Genomic DNA, 25340 nt, shown 5'->3' on the forward strand with positions numbered 1-25340 from the left:
GGAGGGGGAGGGATAAATTAGGAGTTTGGGATTAACATATACACACGACTATATATAAAATAGGTAATCAACAAGGACCTAATGCATAGCACAGGGAACTCTACTCCATATCCTGCAATAACCTGCATGGGAAAAGAATCTGAAAAAGAATGGATATATGTATAACTAACTAACTTTGCTGTACACCTAAAACTAACACAATATTGTAAATCAAGTATACTCCAATATAAAATAAAAATTAAATTTAAAAAAAAAAAGATTCTGTGCTCTGCAGCACCAGAACTCACTTCTTCCAGAGCACTGACTACTGTGCTTGTGTTTACTTGCCGCCCAGTAGAAGGGGAGATGACCTAGGGCATAAGCATCGTCTCCAGCAGCCCTTGGTTCTGACAACTCATTCAGGTGCCAGGATACTTTACACACATAACCTGCTTAATTAATTCTAAGAACCCACAGAAAGAGTGGTTTTTAATGTCATTTTACAAGTGTGGGGATTGCAGTTCAAAAGTAACCTGGGCTTCCCTGGTAGCGCAGTTGTTGAGAGTCTGCCTGCTAATACAGGGGACATGGGTTCGAGCCCTGGTCTGGGAAGATCCCACATGCCGTGGAGCAACTAAGCCCGTGCACCACAGCTACTGAGCCCGTGCACCTAGAGCCCATGCTCCGCAACAAGAGAAGCCACCGCAATGAGAAGCCCGCGCACCGCAACAAAGAGTAGCCCTCGCTTGCTGCAAATAGAGAAAGCCCACGTGCAGCAACAAAGACCCAACGCAGCCAAAAACATAAATAAATAAATAAATAAATAAAAATCAAAATGTAAAAAAACACAAAAACACCATCACAGAAATATCCAGAATAATATTTGACCAAATAACTGGGCATGGTGGCCCAGACAAACTGACATGTAAAATTAACCACCTAAGCCATAGTTTTGTCATCTTTTACTGAGAAATTTGACTTATCTGAATTATTTTGATACCTAGAAGATACCTTCTAGAGGTAACACCCTCAGTTTTTTACATGGTAGGCAGCAGAGGGAAAGAGCCCATTTGCCCAGTCAGATGACACCTAAAAGGATAAAATTGTCTTCTCTCTCCAACCCACAAGGATGAATGCCAAAAACACATCACTTATATCTGCTTTAGCTAATATATGATAGGTCTGGAACAGACCTATGCTCCCAGCAAGTCTCATGAAATACTGTTTCATTAAGCGGAGACTTTACTTGCTAAGATTAGAAGCAAAGGAGGGTGGTGGATGAAAAACTGCCCGAGGATATAAGTTCACACAAGGGAGCAGGAGAGAGAATGGGTATCCGAAGATGTGCGCTCTGGGCCAACACTAATTCCACAGCATCAGGTTGTAATTCAGGGAGCCAAACTGCTGCGGTTTTTTTCCCCCTCTTTTTTTCCCCCAAAGAGGGACAAATCAAGCATACTGACAAAGGAAGAGCATTAGTCACCACAGATAAACTCCTTTTTAGAGGTGATATCGCAAATGATTTGGCTCAGTGTAGACTATGATTTGGCTCCACAAACCATAAGCTAGAGCATTTCATTCCAGGTCCCTCCTCAAATATCCATGATAGGTAGAAGTGTGGCATCAGTAGTTTTTGAAATCTTCCCAGGGGATTGTAATATGCAACCAGGGCTGAGAATCTGGAGATGTAGAGAGAATTTAAATTGAACTTTAGTTAAACAGTAAAACAAGCTCTGACTCTACTGGCTGGAGCTAGACAAGGGATATGGATTTAGTGGGATGAGAAGATAAAGAACACCAGGGAGTAAATCAAATGCTTTACACCTGTGCTTAGCTAATTGTTACTCAGATAATTCAGACAATCTTACAGCACCTGAACCCTGAAATTCCTTAGTTCTGTTTAAAAAAAAGTAACTCTTCAAGTACCTGAACTCTGAGAATCATGTAAATCATAAAGAAAAAGAAGAAATCTTACTTTTTGAATTAGTTGATTTCATATATACTGTTTCACTTTCATGATATTAACTAGATATCTTTCTTTCCATTTTATGTTTGAGGAAAGTAAGGCTTTAAAAATCTCAGTAATTTTCTCAAGGTCACTTGTTAAGGGTGTGGTAGGCAGCAAAATGGCTCCTAAAAATGCCCTCACCCTAATCCCTAGAACCTATTAATGTGTTACCTTACATGGTAAAGAGGACTTTGCAGATATGACTGAAGTTATAGACCTTGAGATAGAAAGATTATCCTGGATTACCTCATGGAACAAATCTAATTGCATGAGTCCATAAAAGCAGAAAACCATTCCCAACTGTAGAAAGAGAAAGAGAGAGATGTCCTAATAGAAGCAGAATCAGAGAAATGCAACATTTTGGGTTTTGTAGGTGGAGAAAGGGGACTCTGAGTCAAGGACTACAAGTGACCGCTGGAAGCTGATAAAGTCCAGGGAACAGAAACACCCCTAAGAGCCTCCAGAAAAGAATGTAGCTCTGCCAACACTTTTTTTTTTTTTAACCATCTTTATTGGAGTATAATTGCTTTACAATGGTGTGTTAGTTTCTGCTTCATAACAAAGTGAATCAGCTATACATATTCATATATCCCCATATCTCCTCCCTCTTGCGTCTCCCTACCACCCTCCCTTCCCTATCCCACCCCTCTAGGTGGACACAAAGCACAGAGCTGATCTCCCTGTGCTTTGTGGCTGCTTCCCACTAGCTATCTATTTTACATTTGGTAGTGTATATATGTCCATGCCACTCTCTCACTTCATCCCAGATTACCCTTCCCCTTCCCTGTGTCCTCAAGTCCATTCTCTATGGTTGAGTCTTTATTCCTGTCCTGCCCCTAGGTTCTTCATAACCATTTTTTCTTTTTTTTTAGATTCCATATATATGTGTTAGCATATGGTATTTGTTTTTCTCTTTCTGACTTACTTCACTCTGTATGACAGTCTCTAGGTCAATCCACCTCACTACAAATAACTCAATTTCATTTCTTTTTATGGCTGAGTAATATTCCATTGTATATATGTGCCACATCTTTATCCATTCATCTGTCGATCCTGCCAACACTTTTACTTTACTCAATTGAGACCAATGTCAGACTTGTAAGGTAATAAATTTACATTGTTTTGAGTCACTAAATTTGTGGTAATTCATATGAAAGCAATAAAAAACAAATACAGAGGTCTTACAAGAGCCAGGCTATATATTTATATTGAAGTATTTCTAAAATGAATTTAACCTTGTGATTGACAGCAGCAGCAGCTTCCAAGGGATCCCACCACACAGCTGAGGCAAAAGCAGCCTAATAAAGAAGCAGTGACAGCAGCAGGTCACTGCCCCACACTCAGGGTAGAGGGGGATTTGATCTACTGTAGCAGCAGCATAGCCTGAATGGAATGCATCCTCCTGTGGCACTAGTCCCATCAACATTAGTCTAATCTGCTAGCATCTGCTGTGCCAACAGGCCCAACATATACAAACCCTCCAACTCAGTAGCATTAAGTGAGCCAGGCTCACTGTTTCCTGAAACTCATATCCAATGGCACTGGAAAGCCCAGATATCACCTACTGTTATGAAAACATAAAAAAACAATAACAGAAGACTGGGAACTTCAGAAAGAGAAGGGGAACAATGGAATGGGTGAAAACAAATGGGGTAAATATAAGAGACTATCATTAGCCTCATGAGTTTCTTAAATTCTATATGATGGGCAAAGCAAAAATTATGACACCATCTGATGTGGTTCTCAATGTATATAAAGGAAATACTACAGAAAATCATACTTTAAAACTGGGGAATATTAAGAGACCTAAATGGAAGCAAAATTTTGAAACTTCACTTGAAGTAATAAAACACTGATTCCAGTAGGCTATGATAAGTTACATATGTATAGTGTAATGCCAAAAGCAACCACTAAGAAAACTATACAAACAGTATATACAAATGATTATAAGTAAATTAGATTAAAATGGACTTATTAAAAAATGTTTAAGTAACCCACAAGAAGGCAAAATAAGAGAAACACAGGATTGAGAAACTAAGGTAAAAGACAAAACAAAAAATAAAATGGTAGACCTAATCTTTAACATAGCAATGATTACATTAACTGTAAATGATCTAAATAACCAAGTCAAAGACAGAGATTGGAAGAGTAGATGAAAAAATCACAAGCATGATCCAACTATATACTGTCTATAAGAAGCTTACTTTAAACATCATGATATAGGTAGTTCAAAGTAAAAGGATGAAAAAGATATATCATATGAACACTAATCAGAAAAAGCAGGAATGGCTATATTAATATCAGATAAAGTAGATTTCAGAGCAAAGGAAATTATTAGGGGCAAAGAAGGTCATTACATAAAGATAACAGGAATAATCCACCTAGATGACCTAGTGATACTAAATGTGTACCAATGTGCACCAAACAACAGAACATCAAAACACATAAAGCAAACACTGAAAAAGATAAAAGGAGAAAATTTTAAATCCACAATTATTATTTGAGACTTCAACACAGCAATTTATAGAACTACCAGAGAGAAAAATCAGCAAGGATATGGAAGAACTGAAAACGTCATCAATCAACAGGATATAACTGACATTTAAAGAACACACTCAATAAAAGCAGAATACATATTCAAGTGTCCATGGAACATTCACTCATATACCATATACTGGGTGATAAAAAAACATTAGCAGATTTAAAAGAATTAAAATCATAGAGAGTATGTTCTCTAGCCATAATGGGATCAGACTAGAAATCAATAACAGAAAGACAACAGGAAAATCTTCAATCACATGAAAACTAAACATCACAATTCCAAATAACTCATGGGTAAAAAGTCAAGGAAAAATTTTTAAATGCACAGAATAAAAGAAAATGGAGATATAACAGATCAAAGTTGGTGGAATGAAGTGAAAGCAATGCTGAAAGGGAAGTTTATAGCACTAAATTGGGAAAGAAAATATTTCAAAGCAATAATCTAATTTTCTATATTAAAATAGTAAAAACAGAAGAGGAAAAAACACTAAACAAGCAGAAAGAAGGAAATAATAAAGATGAAACAAAAATCCATGAAACTGAAAACAGGAAAATAGGGGGAAAAAAATCAATGAAACAAAAGGCTGGTTCTTTGAAATAAACAATCTAATCAATAAAGATGTAGCAAGACTGATAAAGATAAAAAGAGAGATGGCACAAATCACAGATATCAGAAATGCAACCAGGGATACCATGACATATCCTGCAGGTTAATAAGGGACAAATTATTATGAACAAGTCTACACTATAAATTCAAAAATGTAGATGAAATGGACCAGTGCTTCTACACCCAAAACTACCAAAACTCAGCCAAGATGAAATAGATAATCTCAATTTTCCTGTAACCATTAGAAACACTGATTTTTCATTTAAAAACTCCCAAAAGAAATATTCAGGCTTAGATGTTTCACTTTTACCCAAGACTTAAAGAATTAACACCAATTTTACATGACTTGATAAGAAATAGAAGTAGAGGGAACAGTTCCTAATTAATTTTATGAAGCCAGTATTACCTTGATACCAAAACCAGACAGGGATAATATAGAAAGAAGAAAACTACAGACCAATATTTTTTATGAAATTGGCTGTAAAAATCCTCAGCCAAATATTAGCAAATTAAATCCAGAAATATATAAAAAGAATAATATACCATGACCAAGTGGTATTTATTCCAGTTATGCAAAGTTGGTTAAATATTTGAAAAATCAAACAAGGTAATCCACCATATCCAATAGATTAAGGGGGAAAAGTCATGTGATCCTATCCATTAATGCAGAGAAAGCATTTGACAAAATCCAATCCCATTCATGATTTTAAAAAAAGAAGAAAGAAAACTCCAAGCAAACTAGGAAGAAAAGGAACATACTGAAACTCATAAAGATGATCTACAAACAACCTATACGGACATTATATTTAACTGTGAAAGACTGCATGCTTTCTCTGTAAGATCAGAAACAAGGCACCGATATTTGCTCTCACCACTTTTATTAAATGTATTACTGGAGGTTCTAGTAAGAAAATAAAGCAAAAATAAATAAATACATAAATTTAAAAGTTAAGTTTTTAAAAAGTTTATTTAAAAGATAAAAGGACTATTCCTACTATGTTGAATAGGAAGGAATATATCCTACTGAATGTTGAATAGTAATATATCCTATTATATTGAATAAGGAAAAGTAAAACTGTCTACATCTGAAGATGAGATGATAATCTAAATGGAGAAAATACCACCAAGGAATCCACAAAAAGCTTGAGAAATAATATTAGTTTGTAAATGTTTTAGAGTACAAGATCAACACAATTTTATCAAAGTATATATAACAAATGTGTAGAAGCTTAAATAAAAATATGTGATGCCATTTACAACTGACCTAAATAAATACTTAAATATAAGCCCAATAAGACATTTATAGGACCTCTATACTGAAAATTATGAAATGCTGATGAGGAAAATTTTTAAAGTCCCAAACAAATAGGGAGACATACCTTGTTCATGGATTAGAAAACACAACATAATAAACATGTCAATTCTCCCCAAGTTAAGAGGCTTAACACAATTACTCTTAAAATGCCCTCAAGGTTTTTGTGGATATAGACAAGCTTATTCTAAGATTTATATGGTAAGAAGAGGCTGAAGAATAGCTAAAACAATTTGTAAAGGAAGATTAAAATGGGAGGAATTAATCTACCCAATTTCAAGATTTTGCAGTAATGATGGAGGGTAGATACATAGATCAATGGAATGGAACAGAGAACCCAGAAATAGACTGACATAAATACATTTAACTTGTTTTTGACAGCAGTGCAAAAGCTATCAAGGAAGAATAGACTTTTCAAAAAATGGTACTGAAATAGTTGGACATCCCTCGACAAAAACAAACAAACAAAAAACGAACCTTAACCTAAACCTTACACACCTTACACAAAAATTAAATCAAACTGGATCATAATTTTAAATGTAAAAGCAGGACATTTTTAGAAAAAAAAAATAGGAGAAAATCTTTGGCATCTAGAACTAGGTGAATAATTCTTAGACTTGACATGATCAATAAAAGCAAAAACTGATAAATTGGATCTCATCAAAATGAGTTAAAAATGCTTCATAGAAGATCCTTTTAAGTGGATGAAAACTCAAATTACACAGTGGGAAAACATATTTGAAAATCCCATATGAGACAAATGACTTGTATCTATAATATACAAAGAACTCTCCAAACAACTTAAAAAAATCCAACTAGAAAATAGGCAGAAGACAGGAACAGACATTTCATGGAAGAGAATATACACATGGCAAAGAAGCACATGAAAAGATGTTCAACATCTTTAGCCATTAGGGAAATGCAAATTAAGACCATAATGAGATATCAGAGAATAAGTAAAATTAAAGTATAGTGACAACATCAAATGCTGGCGAGTACGTAGAAAAATTATATCACATCACTGGTGGGAAAATAAAATGGTTTAGCCACTCTGAGAAACAGCTTGACAGTCTCTTTTAATCCTAAAAGTAGATTCACCTTACAATGCAGTAATTGTACTCTTGAGCATTTATCCAAAAGAAACAAAAACTTAATGAAGTTCCCACAGAAACTTACACATAAATGTGCATAGCAGTTTTATTTATAATAGCCAAAAACTGGCAACTACCCAAATGTCTTTCAATGGGTGAATGTTGAAACAAATTGTGATAAAATCTTATGATAGAATACTACCGAGCAACAAAAAGGAACAAATTATTAACATATGCAAAAATTGAAATGAACTTCAAGGGAATGATGCCGAGGGAAAAATTTTAAAAAGCCAATCTCCGAAGATGAAGTAATTCATGATTATGTTTACATATTATTCTTAAAATAACAAAACTGTGGAGATGGAGAACAGATTAGAAGTTGCCAAGGGTTAGAGATGGGGGTAGAAGGTACAGCGGGGGAACTTTGTGAGGTTTTTGTGGTCCCAGTACAAATACTACAGCAATCTTGGTTTTAATCCCTAAAGATTTTTAAAAGCAATTCCTAATAAGAGGTGTCCAGATACTTAGCAATGGCAGCAGATTAGAGGTATAGCTCCCCAACATGACAACTTTGAAAGAGATCTATACTATCAATACTAATTTAGTGCGTATGTTAATTTTAAAAAGGCCAGTCACAATACTTAAATGGTACATATCTTAACGATATTATTCTGGGTATCCAGCTACACCAGATGGACTAGCAGGATTTTCTGTACATTCAACCTTATTTAAGACAGTAAATCTTATAATAAGACAGTGAAAAAAAGAAAAAGAAAAAAAAACAAACCTCAACTACAGTTGGATATTCTCATAGGAAGATGAGGTGAAAATATGTAGCAGCGGTTCAAAAGCTTAAGCAGTGGCACCTAAATTTGGCTCTGCATTAGAATCATCTGAAGCACTTTTTAAAAACCCTCACACCGACGGCTGGTCATCCTAGACCAATAAAATCATTTTAAATCTCCTCAGACGATGTCAATGTCTAGCCAGAACTGAGAACCAGCGGACTAAGCAGAAGGGGATGTTTCTACAAAGATCTCTTAACAATAAGTCCTTTCACCCAATCAGATTTACCACCCCGCAAAGGGGTAAAGAAGGCTAGATGTTGTCCATACTTACTTAGCTTTAATTAGCACTTGTGACTTGCCCAAAAACTAGATCATGTTTCCCCTAAATTTCATGTTATTCCTTAAGTTTTTCAAACCCAGGGCTAAGGGGTTTGCCAGGATGAGATTTTAAGTGCTCACACAGGGGAAGTCCCTGGCAAACCAGGACAGTGGTCACTCTACACTGAAATGTAAAGCATCCTAAATAACCCTGCCACTGCTCCCAGATACTAGTCTGTGCCAACCAGTGGAGAAAAGGCATTCTCCATTACTACCACAGCAAATGCTGCTGTACTTGCCTTGGCCAGTCCCTATCTTTTCCAGGCGCCACTCCCCTTCACCTGCTGGTGGACGCTTTGGCCAGCTGACAATGCAGGTATTTTCAAACTTTAAGGTGAATAAAAATCATCTGGCGAGCCTGTTATAACAGAGATCACTGAGCCCCACCAGAGTTGCTGATTCCATAGGGCTGGGACCGGGCCCTAAAACTTGAATATGTAACACATTATCAGGGGACGCTGGTAAAGCTGGTCAGGTAAAGTCTGGTAAAGCTGGTCAGGAAAAAGAAACCCGACGTGTCAGATCATAAAGTACGGAAGGGCAAGCCCGCCGGCAGTCCAGGCCTGGGGGGACCGGGGTCCCCTGCCCTACAGAGCCAACGGCAGCCCGGCTCGGGCGCCCCTCGGAAGCGCGGGGTCCCCGCAGCCGAGTCTGCGCCCCCGGCCGGTCCCAGCTCCCCTCTGCCCACCCTGCGCGCGGGGGCTGGAAACGGCCGCGGAGAACCACGGCGGGGCGGGAAGGGGGGCTCCAAAGAGGGTCTGGCGACTCGAGTCGCTCCGTTTCTCAGTGGGCTCAGCGCGCGCCGTGGGGGAAGAGGGGCGGGGGTCCGGGAAGAGGGGACGGGCGGCACTCACGTAGACTGGCAGCGGCCACGGATAGATGGCGGGCTCGGCCCCCACGGGCGACTCCAGCCTCAGCTCCAACTTCTCCCCCATGTCTTCGCGCGCGGCCCCCGCACCAGGCTAGTCTGGCGGTTAGGGGAGGGGCGGGGCGCCGCCGGCGGGGGCGGGGCAGGCGTGCGGGCGGGCGGGAGGCTGAGGGGAGGGGGCCTGGCCTGGGCCTCAGCCGCCGCCGCCGCGCTCCCGTCCGGCCCCCGGCTCCCTCTTTGTGGTCACCGGCCCGGGACCTCCAGCGCTGCCGCCGACTCGGGCTGGCGTGAGGCGAGCACAATGAGCCGGGGCCGGGCTGAAGCACTCACTCGTGGCGAGCACCGCCCACCCCGTGGACACACCCCCTCCCACGCACGCAAGCACGCACGTCTTCGGCTGCCCCCGGCCACCCCCACCGGCCCGAAGTGGGGACCCGGGGAGACACCTCGGGGCCTGGGGTGGCGGGTTCAACTCCCGCCCTTGACGTACCGTGACACCCCCCCCCGCCCCCAATAATAAGACTATAATTACTCATTAAATATGACAGCCGGAATCCCGGCTTCTGTTCACAAAAATGCCGTGTATTTAGCCTATGCTAGGCACCAGACCCTGGAGGCTCAGTACTGGCAAAAAAGGAAATGCCCTGCCCTCATGGCGCTGCCATTTTAATTGGAATAGTAGTGACAATGGTCAAGGGAGAAAATAAAGTGTCATCATCGCCACGGGGATGGTTAATCTCATGTGTGCACTGCGTGGGGCCCCGGCAACCACAAACATTATTCCAGATGTGGCCAGGAAGGTATTTTTCAGAAGAGATGAACACTGAAATTGGTCCACTTTGAGTAAAGGAGATTGTCAATGCCGCGGCGTGGGTGGGCCTCGTCCATCAGTTGAAGGACTGGAGAGTAAATGAGGTTCCGTAGAAAGAGGGAACTGTTCCTCCAATGGCCTTGGGACATCAGCTCTTCCCTGTGTCTCCAGCCCAGAGTCCTGCCTCACGGTCAAATGAGTGAACTCCTTAAAACAAAACTATATATGTAAAAATACTGAATATATACAAGCCTCTTAATTTGTATATGTGTGTATACATATTATATATATGTATACACATATGTTTATATGTGCGTGCGTTTGTAGTATATGTGTAAGTACTATATACAGTATACATACAAGCCTATATATTTGTGTGTATATATTGTATACATGTATGTATGTGTATATATATAGTATACATATTATAAATGTGAACATGCTGTATATATACACACACCCATATATGGATATATGGGTGTGTATATATACAGTATATGTACACTGTATGTATGTATACAGTGTATATTTATATATAGGCGTGTATATATGTTGTATACCTGTATGTGTATATGTTTCTAGGTATTATATGTATATATGTATATACTATTATATACACACTTGCGTATGTATTTATATGTGTATGTACATGCGCATATTTACATATAGGTGTGTATGTGTGTGTATACATTGTATATATGTATGTGTCTATATCTTATATATATGATATATGTATGTATATATACGATGAATTTATATATACAGTACATATATATTTCTATGCTATATGCTTTCATATGTAGGTGTATATGTGTGTCTATATGTATGTACGTGTATGTATTGCATATATTATATGTGTATGTATGTATACTGTCTATATACACACCTAAATATCTTTGTATGTGTGTATATGTGTATGATATATATGTACCTAGGTGTGTATATTGCATGTGTTATACATATATGTACATACTGTATATATACAAACTATGCATTTTATATGTGTGTATGTATAGTGTATATGTCTGTGTGTATTGTATATATTATGTGTATATGTGTGTATACATACTGTATATATACAAACTATGCATTTTATATGTGTGTATATATGTATGTGTGTATTGTATATACTATATGTGTATATGTGTGTATGCATACTGCATATATACACAGCTGTATATTTTTGTATGCATGTACATATGTACGTGTGTGTGTATATACACACACACACCCTATGGATTCTGTTTGTCTGGAGAACCCTCACTGATACGGACACTTATGACAATTGAGTACCTGCTCTTTGCCAGCCAGGGAGCCAAAGGCTTGTCCTTTCGGTGTCTGCCTTAAGTGTCACAAGTCCCAGGAGGGAAGGTGATGCGGCTCCTACCACTTGAGGTGCCTCAGGGTCAGAGAGGTGCACAGGGCGGGGGGCTGGAGCCTGGTGGAGCCCAGGTGGAGTTCTAGCAGCAGTACAGCCTAGCAGTCCCACTTCCCCGGGTGCTTCTCACAAAGACGCTGAGGGAGAGACGGGATCTGAAGGAGGGGATGAGGAAGCTTCCGTGGGTCCGCAAGCCCAGACCAAGGCTGACTCGTCAAGGGTGTTAGAGGTCAGGACTGTGGTTACCCTGGGGGTGGGCTTACACAGAGCCATTCACATTCTGAAAAAGTATCCATTCTGCTCTTGTTTGTATGTTTACCCCCCTCTCCCAAATCTTTTAAAAACAGATTCTCTTGGTTGCTGGGAACACACACGGGGAAGTTGTGTGTGAGGGGCTGTGATCCAGGGGACAGGGAGGAGAAGCCCCCCACTCGTAGGGCCAGGAGTGGCTCAGCTTTGTGAGCTGAGGATGGCCCACGAGGTCCCAGAGAGAAGGGTCCCTGCTCTGTCCCTGCTCTGTGCACCCCACTCCCAGCCTGAGAAGCCCAGAGCCACCCCACCCCCACCCCCACCCCGCAACACACACACACCAGGGAGGAGAGCCAGTCACCCTGGCTCCCAGGCTCTGGCTCCAAGGCTCCCGGCACTAGGAGCTATTTTCAGCTTTCATGCCCTAGGACACGGCCAGAGCTATTGTCTCCGGAAACTCTCTGTCTGTCTCTCGCCCTCCCTCCTTCCCTCCCTCCTCCGCTTCTTCCCCTCCCGCTCCATCCGTCCTCCCCTCCACCCTGCATTTCTACACAGGATGGCTCACAGACAGCTGCTCCCCGTGCCCACCTGCCACCATTCGATGGATGTCAAAGCAAGCCCTGGGGACTTCCCTGGAGGTCCAGTGATTAAGACTCCGAGCTTCCACTGCAGGGGGCGAGGGTTCGATCCCTGGTCAGGGAAATAAGATCCCACATGCCGCACGGCACGGCCAAAAAAAATAAATGAATAAAAAATAAAGTTATAGTGATGAAACAGCCCTAGCGGTGCAAGGATGGGACGTATAGCTCTATGGTATAGAATAAAGGTCCGGAAACAGATATATGAGAACTTGATACGACAGAAAGTGGGGAAATTAAGGAGTTTTCAATAAATGGCATTAGGACAATTGCATATCCATGTGGGAAAAAGTAAATTAGAAAAAAAAAAAAAGCAAGCCCTGGTCAGGTGTGACCTTGGGCCCAGGGCCATTGGCACACTTTGTCATGTGGGACGTTCTTCCTTAGATTCCTCCCTCCCTCCTGTGTCACTGTCACTTCCTCCAGAACCTTCCTGGACTCCCCTCCACAAGCCCGGGGTGTACCCTCACCCGCCCTGGATCACCAGAATTCCAGTCCCGGCCCACCCCTCCCCCCCAGGTAAAGAACTGTGCATGGTCAATAGGACCTTAGAGGTCATTGGCCATTGCTATTGCAGCTGGAATTGTTACTGTGTTTAGATAGAGTGACCAACACCCGCCCCCAGTTTGCCCAGGACCGCTCAGGTTTGAGCGCTGGAACTCTGGGGAAACCCTCAGTCCCGGGGAACCCCAGAAGGCTGGTCAGCCTATTTAGGACAGATCTTTCACTTGATCTCCCAACCGCCGAGAGCTAGAAAGGGAATCTCCCCCCTCCTTCCATTGTAACCTTCATTCATTCATCCACTCATCCCTTTATTCAACTCCTTTATTCAGCAAGTATTTATGAAGCATCTACTACACAGCAGACACTCTTCTAGGTGCTGGGGACATAACCGCATCCCTGTCCTCAAAGAGCTCACGTTCTAGCGAGGGCAGCAAACAGTAAACTGAGAAGGTGTGACTTATTACATGGGGATGATGTCTCGGAGACCACTGCAGGGCAGGGGAGGTGGGAGAGGAAAGGGGCAGTTCTAAATGCAGGCGCTGACGGGATTGGGGCAGACCTTGCCCTGGGCCAGGCTGGTTGCTTCAACACAGCTGTCCTCGCCCAGGGCCATCCTGCCCCCGCCTCACCCAGTTCTTCCGTGATGTGTAGGGAAAATCTGTGGTTGTCACAACTGGGGGGGAGGGGCCCCTGGAATCAAATGGGTGCAGCCAGGGATGCTGCTAAACCCCACACAGTGCCCAGGAGGGGCCCTCAGCAGAGGATGACCCGCCCCGAATAACCCCAGTGCCGCGGGGGAGGCCCTGCACTAATATGATTCAGACCCGCTGGTGCCCCCAGCTTCCTGCACAGGCAGGGACTCTAACTGGGTCACCTCTGTATCCCGAGGTGACCTAGAGTGGGTCAGCCAGGAGGGCTGAGATGAGTATCGGGGGTGAAATGACAAATCTCTGTGCCCACTCTCCCCACTGCACCCCAGGCGCAATGGCCTCTATCTACTCCCTGTGCAGGTAGCTTTTCCCTCAGCCATTTCTTCTTGTCAAGGATCTCTGTCGCAGGTTGGGTTCCCCGAAGATGACGTTGAGAGCAAGGATTGGAGTGCAGGTGGTTGATGTGAGATGTGCAGGAACAGATACAGCTGCCATAGGGTCCCGCAATTCCACTCCTGGGCATAGATCTGGAGAAAACTCTAATTCAAAACTATACATACAGCCCTGGGATTTCCCTGGTGGTCCAGTGGTTAAGACTCCATGCTTCCAGTGCAGGGGGCATGGGTTCCATCTCTGGTCAGGGAACTAAGATCTCACATGCCGTGTGACAATAAAAGAAGAAAGAAAGAAAGAAGAAAGAAAGAAAGAGAGAAAGAGAGAGAGAGAAAGAAAGAGAGAGAGAAAGAAAGGAAGAAAGAAAGAAAGAAGAAAGAAAGAAAGAAAAGATACATGCACCCCAATGTTCATTGCAGCACTATTTACAATAGCCAAGACATGGAAGCTACCTAAATGTCCACTGATGGATGAATGGATAAAGAAGATGTGGTACATATATACAATGGAATATTATTCAGCCATAAAAAGAATGAAATAATGCTATTTGCAGCAACGTGGATGGACCTAGAGATTATCATACTAAGTGAAGAAAGTCAGAAGAGAAAGACAAATATCATATGATCTCACTTATATGTGAAATCTAAAATACGACACAAATGAATTCGTCTACGAAACAAAAACAGACTCGCAGACATAGAGAACAGATTTGTGGTTGCCAAGGGGGAGAAAGAGTGAGGGAGGGTTGGACTGGGAGTTTGGGGTTAGCAGATGCAAACTATTAAATATAGGATGGATAAACTACAACGTCCTACTGTCTAGCACAGGGAACTATATTCAATATCCTGTGATAAGCCATAATGGAAAAGAAAAAAGTTTTATTTATAGGTTCCATCCCTAACTGAGCTGGCCCATCCCCTCCCATGGTTCTAAGTGCAACCCGAGGCTGCAGACTTCCTACCGTGGTTTTCAGCTCCAGAGCAAGCCACCTGCAAACCACCCACATCTTCCCAGGGGCTGGCAACTCTCCTTTGCTACTGATTCCAAGACACATCCAGATAGCAAAAATGTGACCATGAAAAGAAACTCAGGCATGTTCAAATCAGGGAAATAACATTCTTATCTCTGTTCAGTACTCGCTTAATTTTAGAATAGCTTAGAGTTACAAAAAAGTTGCAAAGATCTGTACAGAGTGTACAGAGTGCCGTGGACCCTGACCCAGTTCCCCTATTTCCAACACGTTAGTACGTTAGTACGACATGTTTATCCAACTAAGGAACCAAGATGGATTCATTGTTATTAACTAACGTCCACACTTGATTAGAATTTCCCTAGTTTTCCCCTAACATCCTTTTTCTGTCCCATTCTCCTCTGGGCTGTGACATCTCTCAGACGTCCCTGGGTTTTGATACCTTGAAAGTTTTGAGGAGGACTGGTCAGGTATTTTGTCCCTCAGTTTGTTTGTCTGTTTGTTTTCTGATGTTTTTCTTATGGTTGGTCTGGAGTTATGGGGTTTGGGGAGGAAGATCCAGACAGAGATAAAAATGCCATTCTCCTCAGGTCACATCAAGGATACACACCATCAACGGGACTTATGACAAACGATTTTACCCTTGATCACCTGGTCAGTATCGTCTTTTTTTTTTTTTTTTTGCTGCATTGGGTCTTCGTTGCGTGTGGGCTTCTGTAGTTGTGGCACGGGGGCTCAGTAGTTCTGGCTCCCAGGATCTAGAGCGCAGGCTCAGTAGTTGTGGCCCACGGGCTTAGTTGATCTGCGGCACCTGGGATCTTCCCGGACCAGGGCTTGAACCTGTGTCCCCTGCATTGGCAGGCGGATTCTTTTCTTTTCTTTTTTTCTTTTGCAACCAAAACTTTAATCCCAAGGATTCTCACAAAACATATTACAAATGACAGCATGAAAAAAAAAATTGCACAGTAACTCAAAGTTCAGCTCTACAATATACTCTTAATCTGGCAGGACATTGGTATCTTGACAATCTCAAATTTCCAAAAAATATTACAAAGAGCTATGTATTCATGTACAGCAATCACAGAGGGGACTTATGACCTAACTCAAAGGTAAACTAACTTCCTTGAAACTTCTTAGATTCTAAACTCCCTGGACAACCTCTTGTCCAGTGTGAAGACTAGTGGAATTTTTAAACCTCTAATCTAGGGTAAGGGTGCGGCTTTCATTTTTACCTGCTGGCTTGTGTTCACAGCACCTTTTAAAGACTGCTTGCTTAACTACAGCTGCATACCATATCCCAGCTACAGAAAGTGTTTTCAATGTTTGCCAGTGTTGTTTCCATAATAGTAAACATCACACTTTAGGTGGGCAGGAGTTAGAGTTTTATTATCAGTCTAGGCAAGACCAAAAATTCAAAGCAAATTCAATTTTGCTTAAGGGAACATTGTAAGGTAACAATTCTTCATATTACATGCCTCATATGACCCATTTCAAACCAGAGAGATTGACACCTTTATGTGTCACTGTCCCAAGAGACAAACAAATGTGAACAACTAAAACATTTAAAAAGTGCACCAAGCTTCGGAAGTCTCTAACAAAACTTGAATTTTCTGTACATACTCCCGCCAAATGAAGTTATTGCCTGTACACCACTCCTCTTGCAAAGTGGTCTTCTATTTCCTTTCATTTATTTGACCTAGATCAGCTAGGAGACCTAGGGAAAGATCAGGACGGCTTGTGATTTCTCTCCTGGGACAGTGATCTCTCTCTTCTCCTATATCTAGAAAGGGACCTGCTCTGGCTGACGGAGAAGGCTCTCCATCTCGGAGATGTGTGGGAGATGGAGGACTCCTCCTCCGATAATCACCTCAAGGGCGACGACCTCAAGAAGGAGGCGGCCACGATTTCGACTTCTCTTTTCCCCATTCGACAGGTCCACTCTTACTTGGCAGCCACATAGGGTTCTCCCATCTAGTTCTCGGACAGCATCAGCTGCATCTCAGGGATCTTCACATTCAACAAGAGCGAAGCCGGGAGGGTTTTTAGCAACCCACACACTTCAGAGTGGTCCATAATAGCCTAAAGCTCGTTCCAATTCAGCCTTGTTACCACTGTTTCCAAGATTCCCTACATAAACTTTACAGTCCAACGGACAGGAATCACGATGCAAGACCCTCGTGGCTCCTGGGTTTCACGGGCCACAGGGTGGTCCCGGGCCTCTAGAATCTGGCAGCTGAATCTGCTCGCACAAGCTGTCCTGTGGGGATGCTTTTCCCCCTATGTGTCCAGCCCAGGGCCCTGCTGTCTTGGCCCGGCCTCCCGGGTGAGAGGGTGAACCCCAGCTCCCTGGAGCAGACACTCAGAGCCCTGGTGACCGGACTCACGGCTCACGGGGCTGGAGCGGCGGCTGGACAAGTGTGGCCAGCCTGGTGGTGTTTGGCCCCGTCTGCAGTTCCAGTTCCAGCTGAGAAAGAGCCTCCCTGTGCTATTTTCTCCTGGTTGTGTAAGGAACCCCGGTGTCATTTGACAGAAATGTAGATGGTGTGTTCTTTCTCTTTTCTCCCTGCTTCCTCTCCTCCCTCTCTCCCTCCCTCTCTCCCTATCCCTCTTTCCCTGTTCCACTCTCCCTCTACCTCTTTCCCTCTCCCTCTCTCTCTCCATCTGTCTCTCCCTCTCTCCCTCCCTCTCCCTCTTCCCTCTCCCTCTCTCCCTCTCCCTCCCTCCCTCTCCTCCCTCTCCCTCTCCCTCCGGCTCTCCATCTCCCTCACTCCCTCCCAGAGAGGGAGAGACGGAGGGAGAGGCAGAGACAAGGGAGAGGGAGAGAGGGAGAGGGAGAGGGAGGGGGGAGAGAGGGAGAGAGAGAGAGGTCTCTTCCTCCCTCCCTCTCCCTCTCTCCTCCTTCTCTCCCTCTCTCCCTCTCCCTCCCTCCATCACTTTCCCTCCTTCTCCCTCTCCCTCTCTCCCTCCCAGAGAGGGAGAGACAGAGGGAGAGGGAGAGGGGGGAGAGAGGGACACGGAGAGAGAGGGAGGGAGACAGAGAGGGAAGCAGGCACCCTCTCTCCTTCTCCCTCTCCCTACCTCCTTCTCCAACTCCCCCTCTCCTTCGCTCCCTCCCTCTCCTCTCCCTCTGTCTCTCCCTCTGTCTCCCTCCTTCTAGGAGAGAGAGAGGAAGGGAGGGAGAGGGAGAGAGGGAGGTGGAGGGAGAGGGAGAGATGTCTCGCCCTCCTTCCCTCTCCCTCCCTCGCCCTTTCCCTTCCTCTCTCCCTCTCCCTCCCTCCCTCTCCCTCCCTCTGTCTCTCCCTCTCCCGCCGTCTCTCCCTTTCCCTCACTCCCTCCCAGAGAGGGAGAGATGGAGGGAGAGGCAGAGACGAGGGAGAGGGAGAGAGGGAGAGGGAGAGGGAAGAGGGAGAGAGGGAGAGAAGGAGGAGAGAGGGAGAGGGAGGGAGGAAGAGACCTCTCTCTCTCTCCCTCTCTCCCCCCTCTCTCTCTCTCTCCCTCTCTCCCTCTCCCTTTTCTCTGCCTCTTCCTCCGTCTCTCCATCTCTGGGAGGCAGTGAGGGAGATGGAGAGACGGAGGGAGAGGGAGAGTTGGAGGGAGAGGGAGAGGGAGGAGAGGGAGGAGAGGGAGGGAGGGAGAGGGAGAAAGTGAGGGAGAGAGGGATAGAGGGAGGGAGGGAAAGACGTCTCTCCCTCCCTCCCTCTATCCCTCTCCCTCCCTCCCTCTCCTCCCTTTCCCTCTCCCTCCGGCTCTCCATCTCCCTCACTCCCTCCCAGAGAGGGAGAGACAAGGGAGAGGGAGAGAGGGAGAGGGAGAAGGAGGGGGGAGAGAGGGAGAGAGAGAGAGGTCTCTTCCTCCCTCCCTCTCCCTCCCTCCTCCTTCTCTCCCTCTCTCCCTCTCCCTCCCTCCATCACTTTCCCTCCTTCTCCCTCTCCCTCCCTCTCCCTCTCCCTCTCTCCCTCCCAGAGAGAGACAGAGAGGGAAGCAGGCACCCTCTCTCCTTCTCCCTCTCCCTACCTCCTTCTCCGACTCCCCCTCTCCTTCGCTCCCTCCCTCTCCTCTCCCTCTGTCTCTCCCTCTCCCTCCCTCCCTCTAGGAGAGGAAGAGGAAGGGAGGGAGAGGGAGAGAGGGAGGTGGAGGGAGAGGGAGAGGGAGAGATGTCTCGCCCTCCCTCCCTCTCCGTCCCTCGCCCTTTCCCTTCCTCTCTCCCTCTCCCTCTCCCTCCCTCTGTCTCTCCCTCTCTCCCTCTCCCTCCGTCTCTCCCTCTCCCTCACTCCCTCTCAGAGAGGGAGAGATGGAGGGAGAGGCAGAGACGAGGGAGAGGGGCAGAGGGAGGGGGGAGAGAGGGAGAGGGAGAGGGAAGAGGGAGAGAGGGAGAGAAGAAGGAGAGAGGGAAAGGGAGGGAGGAAGAGACCTCTCTCTCTCTCCCTCTCTCCCCCCTCTCTCTCCCTCTCCCTCTCTCCCTCTCCCTTGTCTCTGCCTCTTCCTCCGTCTCTAGGAGGGAGTGAGGGAGATGGAGAGATGGAGGGAGAGGGAGAGAGGGAGGGAGAGAGGGATAAAGGGAGGGAGGGAGAGAGGGATAGAGTGAGGGAGGGAGAGACGTCTTTGTCTTTAGTTCCCTCCCTCTATCCCTCTCTCCCTCTCCCCCTCTCTCTCCCTCTCCCCCTTCCCTCTCCTGCTCCCTCTCCCTCTCCCTCCACCTCCTTCCCTCTCAAGAGAGGGAAGGAGGTGGAGGGAGAGGGAGAGGGAGCAGGAGAGGGAGAGAGGGAGGGAGAGGGGGAAAGGAAGGGAGGAAGACACCTCTCTCTCTCTCCCTCTCTCCCCCCTCTCTCTCCCTCTCCCTTGTCTCTGCCTCTTCCTCCGTCTCTGGGAGGGAGTGAGGGAGATGGAGAGACGGAGGGAGAGGGAGAGTTGGAGGGAGAGGGAGAGGGAGGAGAGGGAGCGAGGGAGAGGGAGAGAGGGAGGGAGAGAGGGAGAGAGGGAGAGAGGGAGAGGGAAAGAGGTATCGGAAGAGCGGAACAGGGAAACAGGGACAGGGAAAGGGGGACAGGGAGAGAGGGAGAGGGAAAGAGGGAGAGGGAGAGAGGCAGAGGGAGAGATGGAGGGAGAGGGAGAGTGAGAAGCAGGGAGGTCGAGGGAGGGAGGGAGGGAAGGAGGGAGAGAGGGAGGCAGAGAGGGAGAGAGGAGGAAGGGCTGATGGGGGCTCCCTCCCCCTCCCATCCTCTCCCCACTGCTTTCTCTTTTATCTGCTTCAACAAACACCAGGCGCCTTTTAGATCAGCCCTGAAGTCAACGTTGATGCTTGGACGGCTTGACCTCCCCGCTGCCTTCCAGCTCGGGACCACAGCTGGGAGATGAAGTCTGCGGGGCCCTGGGCGGCGGCCGCGGGCTGCACAGGCACCTCCTCTGACGCCCAATCTCTCCTCCTTTACGAGGCAGCCGCCAGCTCCCCTCCCTGACTCCCCAAGATTTGGGGCCTTTTTAATATGTGTCGATAATGCCATGAGCTACTATTTAACTTTTCTATGAGGACCCATTTCCCGAAATGCAGTGGTTTTCAGCCTTGGCTGCACTAGAGAACCCCCAGGGAAGGGACAGAAGTCTCTCCCTCCCTCTCTCTCCCTCTCCCTCGGTATCTCCTTCTGGCTCTCTCCCTCTCCCTCTCCCTCTCCCTCCGGGGTGATGCCCGATGAGCTCAGATTCGCAGATGTTCCCCCCATCCCCTCTCTGTGCCTTGCGTGGGGTCTGGGCCTTCTCACTGTGGCCTGGGCACGGCCTTGACATTCAGACATCGGTTCCTGCAAGGACACTTGCGTTTGGTCCATACCGCGTGTGGCTGCAGCCTGTGCTTCTCCCGTTCAGCATCTTCAGTAGATGGGGGCTGTGCACGAGCCCTTTGTCTTCCCCGCAGACACCACTGGTGCTTGCCGGGCCTCGCAGGTGATGCGGGGGGCACGGGGAACAGTCCTGTGGTGACTGAGGGCTCCCAGGAGAACCCCACCGCAGAACCGGAGAGGTGGCCCCAGAGAAGGTGGCGTACACCTGGGGCCGGGCCTCACCAGCCAGCCCCGGGCCACCTGCAGCAACAGGCGTCTCGCCGTCCAGGGGCTGGGTGTTCGGGCGCCGTGGGGATGAGTTGCTGTCTGCACGGCAGCTGAGTTTGTATTGTTGAGCCCGGGGAGGCCCCTGGGTGGCTTCTGGAGAGCCTGGCCGCATTTCTTCCTGCCCTTGGCCTTAGAGCCCATCACGGTTCACGCCGTTTCTGGTTCCAAAAGGACCTGTGTTCATAAAGACCACGTGTTAGGACAGCACCAAAGGTCTAGAAATCCGGGCCAGGAGGAGGAGGGAGGGGGATTGGCTGTGCCCGCCAGTGGTCTGAGAGCCCTGCCCGCCCGCAGAGACCTGGCCCGGGGCCTGCGGGGAGGGCGTGGCCCACGGTCCCCAGCGCCGGCAGTCTCTGGGTTCCAGGAGAACTGCACGATCCTCGGGGAGCTGGTAAGGCTGCAGGCTCAGAAGTCTCGCCTGCTGGGGTTCAGCACGTGTGCCAACTCTCTGCTGGAGATGAACATGGCCAAGAGCAGCCAGGTGGTGGCTACTTTCCTAGGTAACCCCGCCTCCCCGAGTCCCAGTGGGGACAGGGGTCAGGTGGACCTTGACTGGACGTGGTGCTGCCTGAGACCCCACTGTGTCAGCCCTTGGGGGTCGCCTTCCCCAACCCTTCATTCTGCCTCGAGGGGCGTGGGGTGGAGGGCGGCTGGGGGCTGCCACAGGGACATAGCCGAGCCTCTCCCCTCCACCCGCAGATAAGCTGGCCCAGAAGCTGAAGCCCCTCGGGGAGCTGGAGCAGCCGTGATCCTGGAGCTAAAGAAGGCTGAGTGCCAGAGGCGGGGCCTGCACTTTGATGGGCCCATCAACGTCTAGGACCTGTGCTACTACATGAACCAGGGGGAGGAGACGCGCTACCACGAGGACCAGTACCTGCTCAATGAGTCCTTCTCCATGCAGGTGGTCACGCGCGGGCGGCTGGGCATCTCCCAGGAGCTGCTGGGGCTGACCTTCGACCTGGAGGAGGGCGCCAACATGTGTCACGAAAATGTGAGGCTCTACACGGTCCGGGACGCGGCCGCGGGCAAGGTCATCCATCGGCAAGTTCTACTTGGACCTCTACCCTCGGTGCATGCGTGGGGGAACCTGTCGGCCGTGGGCTGGGGCTCCTCTGTGGAAGCGGGGCCTCACCCGCGTCCCTCCCCAGGGAAGGGAAGTCCGGGCACATGGCCTGCTTTGGCCTGCAGCCGGGCTGCCTGCAGCAGGATGGGAGGCGCCAGATTGCCATCGCGGCCATGGTGGCCAACTTCACCAAGCCTACGCCCAACCCGCCATCCCTGTTGCAGCATGATGAGCTGGAGACCTACTTCCATGAGTTCTGGCAAGCGATGCACCAGCTCCTCTCCCAGGTGGGTGCAGGCGCGGGGCTGCAGGCAGGGGGCGGGGAGGGCCCGGGCTCTCCCATGGTCCTCAGGCAGGCCCTCGCCACGGGATTCTTCCGCTGATGTCACCCTGCACGTGGTGATGCCCTCGATGTCAGTTTCCATCATCAAACCCCAAGCACTGGGCGCGTAAACAACGGAAGTGGATGTCCTCGAGACTCTGGAGGCTGGAAGTCGCAGATCAAGGAGTCAGGACTGGTTCCCTGCATGTTAAATACATGTATTCAAGAGTTGCCTTTAAAAAGGCACGTTGCCTGCGACTCTGGTGACAGCCGGTGATGAGAACTGGAGGGTAGGCTCTGAGAGGGCTGGGAGCGCCGCGCTCTGTGAGGCCGTGGGGCTGCTGCCAGTCTCGGTGGAGGCTCAGCAAGTCCTAGTGACTTCCCCACGGGGGGGTCCCCAGCTGAGCGTCTGGGCTCCGGACCCAGTGCTCGTTCAGTCTTCCTGCGGTCAGCCCTTCGTCCTGAGAGCGATGCTCTCACAGGCTGCACCGGAGCGCGTGGGGACACTTTACTGAGCTGTGCAGCCGTCACTACTGCCCTGTTTTGGAACACTTCCCTCACCCCAAAAATGTCCCTCCCGCCCTTAGTTATCATTCCCTCCCCTCCCCTGCCCCTGACAACCAGGAACCCACTCTGACTCTGTGGATCTACCTGTTCTGGACGTTTCCCCTTAGTGGGGTCACACCCTGTGTGTCCTTCTGTGTCTGACTTCTCTCGCTGAGCATCGTGTTCTCATGGTGCATCCACATGGCAGCGAGTGTCGGGGCTTCACACCTTTGCGTGGCTGAGGGCCGGAAAAAAGACAAACGAAAAGAAAAGCACGTTGCCTGCCAGTCTGGTGACAGGCGGTGATGAGAACCAGAGGGAAGGCTGTGGGGCCGGGAGCGCCGCGCCCTGTGAAGCCCTGGTGCTGCTGTCAGTCTTGGTGGGGCACGGGCAGCGCCGTCCCCCAGGAGCTGCTGGACAAGCTCATCAAGTCCCGGCTGGCCAACCCCGGTGCGGCCGGGCCGAGGGAAAGGAAAGGGGCTCCCGGACCGCCCGGCTGGAAAGCGCGTCCTGGACACAGTGCCAGCCCCCCGTCTCCTTCCTCCTGCCCTCCAGGCCTCTTCAACCTGCGCCAGATCGTCCTGGCCAAGTTGGACCAGGCCCTGCACATGCAGATGCCCTCGGACCCGGCCCAGGAGAATGCCCGCCTCTGCCAGGAGATCCTCGGGGGCCCAGCCATGCCAGGTAGCCAAGCGCGCGCTGGGCCCACCTTAGTGGTCGGTTGGCGGCTACTGCCCAGGTCAAGAGGATCCTCTGGTGGTGTGTGAAGGGGGACCGTCTGATGGGCTCTGGTCGAGACCCGCTGACCTCTGGCCTCTTCCTGCCTCGGTTCCTGGGCTGGTCCCTCCAGCTGTGGCCCGCGGAGTCCGAGGGTGGGGTGGGCGTATCTGCACGTACTTTCTGGAGAGCCTGGAAGAGGCAGGAGAGGGCTTCATACCCCGGACGGAACGCGTCGACGAGGTTTGCCCGTGCGTGTCGGTGCGGAGACGCAGTTCACTCCCTCGTGAGCGCTTTCACCCGCGCTCTCCCCGTGCTGGAGGGCGAGCCCTTACTCATCCCTTGGAGCCTCAGGCAGCTGTCCTTGTAAGAGGGTTAGGGGTGAACCCTCATGAGCTTCAGCAGAAAGTCGGCAAAGATTGATTTGTGTCCCTCCACTGAGTTGCCCGCAAGGTCCCCGTTTTCTAGAAGTGTTGGGCCAATACTCCCTCTAGTGGCAGGGGACTCAGACGGGGCTGCTTTGAGGCCCCCGCTCTGGGGAAGGGGCACGGAGCAGCCAGGGGGCCGGGCAGGAGCCTCTCCGCGTGTGTCCCAAGGACCCACCTGCCTGCGACCTTCGGCCATCTGGCAGGAAGCCACGATGCCCAGTCCTATGGCTACCTGTGCAGCGAGGTGTACTCCACGGTCACGTTCCACACACGTTTCAAGCAGGAGGGCGTCCTGAGTGGCAAGGTGAGAGGCTGGCCTGCCATGCAGACCAACACAGAGGTCCTTGGCCTGGGCCTAGATGCTTGTGCCACCCGCCTGGGCCTCCCAGGCTCTGAGGGCCCTGCCCTGGACCCCCTGCTCCCCTGCCCTTTGTTGAGTCACAGCAGAGGTGGCCACACCCACACCCTCAGTGAAGGCAGCGCTCCACTCTCCTGCAGCCCCGCCCACTCTTGGCAGGTTGCCATGGACTACAGAAGCTGCATTCTGAGGCCAGGGGGCTCCGAGGATGCCAAGGGCGTGGTGAAGCTCTTCCTGGCTTGTGACCCCACGCAGGATGCCTTCCTCCTGAGCAAAGGGCTGCAGGTTGAGGGCTGCAAGCCGCCTGCCTGCTGACGGCACGGGGTTTTGCCCACCCAGGCGGGCCGGGTGCCTTAGCGCCCCGTCGCGGTGGGGGAGGGGCCGCGTGTCCTCCCAGTCCCTGAGTCCCCGGCGGCCGGCCTAGGCCAAAAGGCTCCACCTGGACATGTCTGGAGAGCCTGGCGTCAAGGCTCCCCCTTGTTGCACTAATGCAATCCCTTCCTGGGGAGCTTTCCTGGTAACAAAACGGTTCTTTGAAAACGCAGCCATTAATAAAAAGACTCTACTCCTGGTCTCTGCCTGCTGTCCCTTCCACCACAGGTGTGGCATACGGGCCGTCACACTGGGGTGAGTTCTGACC

The 25340-nt window shown here is 48.4% G+C and overlaps 2 protein-coding genes and 1 pseudogene across 2 annotated transcripts in view; 1 reads left to right on the plus strand and 2 right to left on the minus strand.

Annotated features, from left to right (window-relative positions):
- The window catches only part of LOC132363431 (uncharacterized), a 97887-nt gene extending 84122 nt beyond the window's left edge, over window positions 1-13765 (minus strand). The window contains exons 1-2 of the mRNA XM_059919133.1: window positions 13712-13765; window positions 9559-9889 (exon numbers count right to left, since the gene is read on the minus strand). Of these exons, the coding sequence (XP_059775116.1) occupies window positions 9559-9889; window positions 13712-13765 (385 nt within the window). The remainder of the gene's footprint in view (window positions 1-9558; window positions 9890-13711) is intronic.
- A 3083-nt stretch (window positions 13766-16848) lies between these two features.
- LOC132363432 (serine/arginine-rich splicing factor 3-like) lies at window positions 16849-20666 on the minus strand (annotated as a pseudogene).
- Window positions 20667-20851: 185 nt separating this feature from the next.
- Window positions 20852-25015, plus strand: LOC132363433 (thimet oligopeptidase-like). Its single transcript, XM_059919134.1, is given in 10 exon segments — window positions 20852-21102; window positions 21438-21766; window positions 21966-22004; window positions 22007-22299; window positions 22301-22335; window positions 22415-22616; window positions 23572-23647; window positions 23753-23891; window positions 24511-24646; window positions 24860-25015. Coding segments are annotated over 10 exon segments (1656 nt in total).
- The last annotated feature ends 325 nt before the right edge of the window (window positions 25016-25340 follow it).

Source organism: Balaenoptera ricei, chromosome 3 (assembly GCF_028023285.1).
Source record: "Balaenoptera ricei isolate mBalRic1 chromosome 3, mBalRic1.hap2, whole genome shotgun sequence".
NCBI lineage: Eukaryota > Metazoa > Chordata > Mammalia > Artiodactyla > Balaenopteridae > Balaenoptera > Balaenoptera ricei.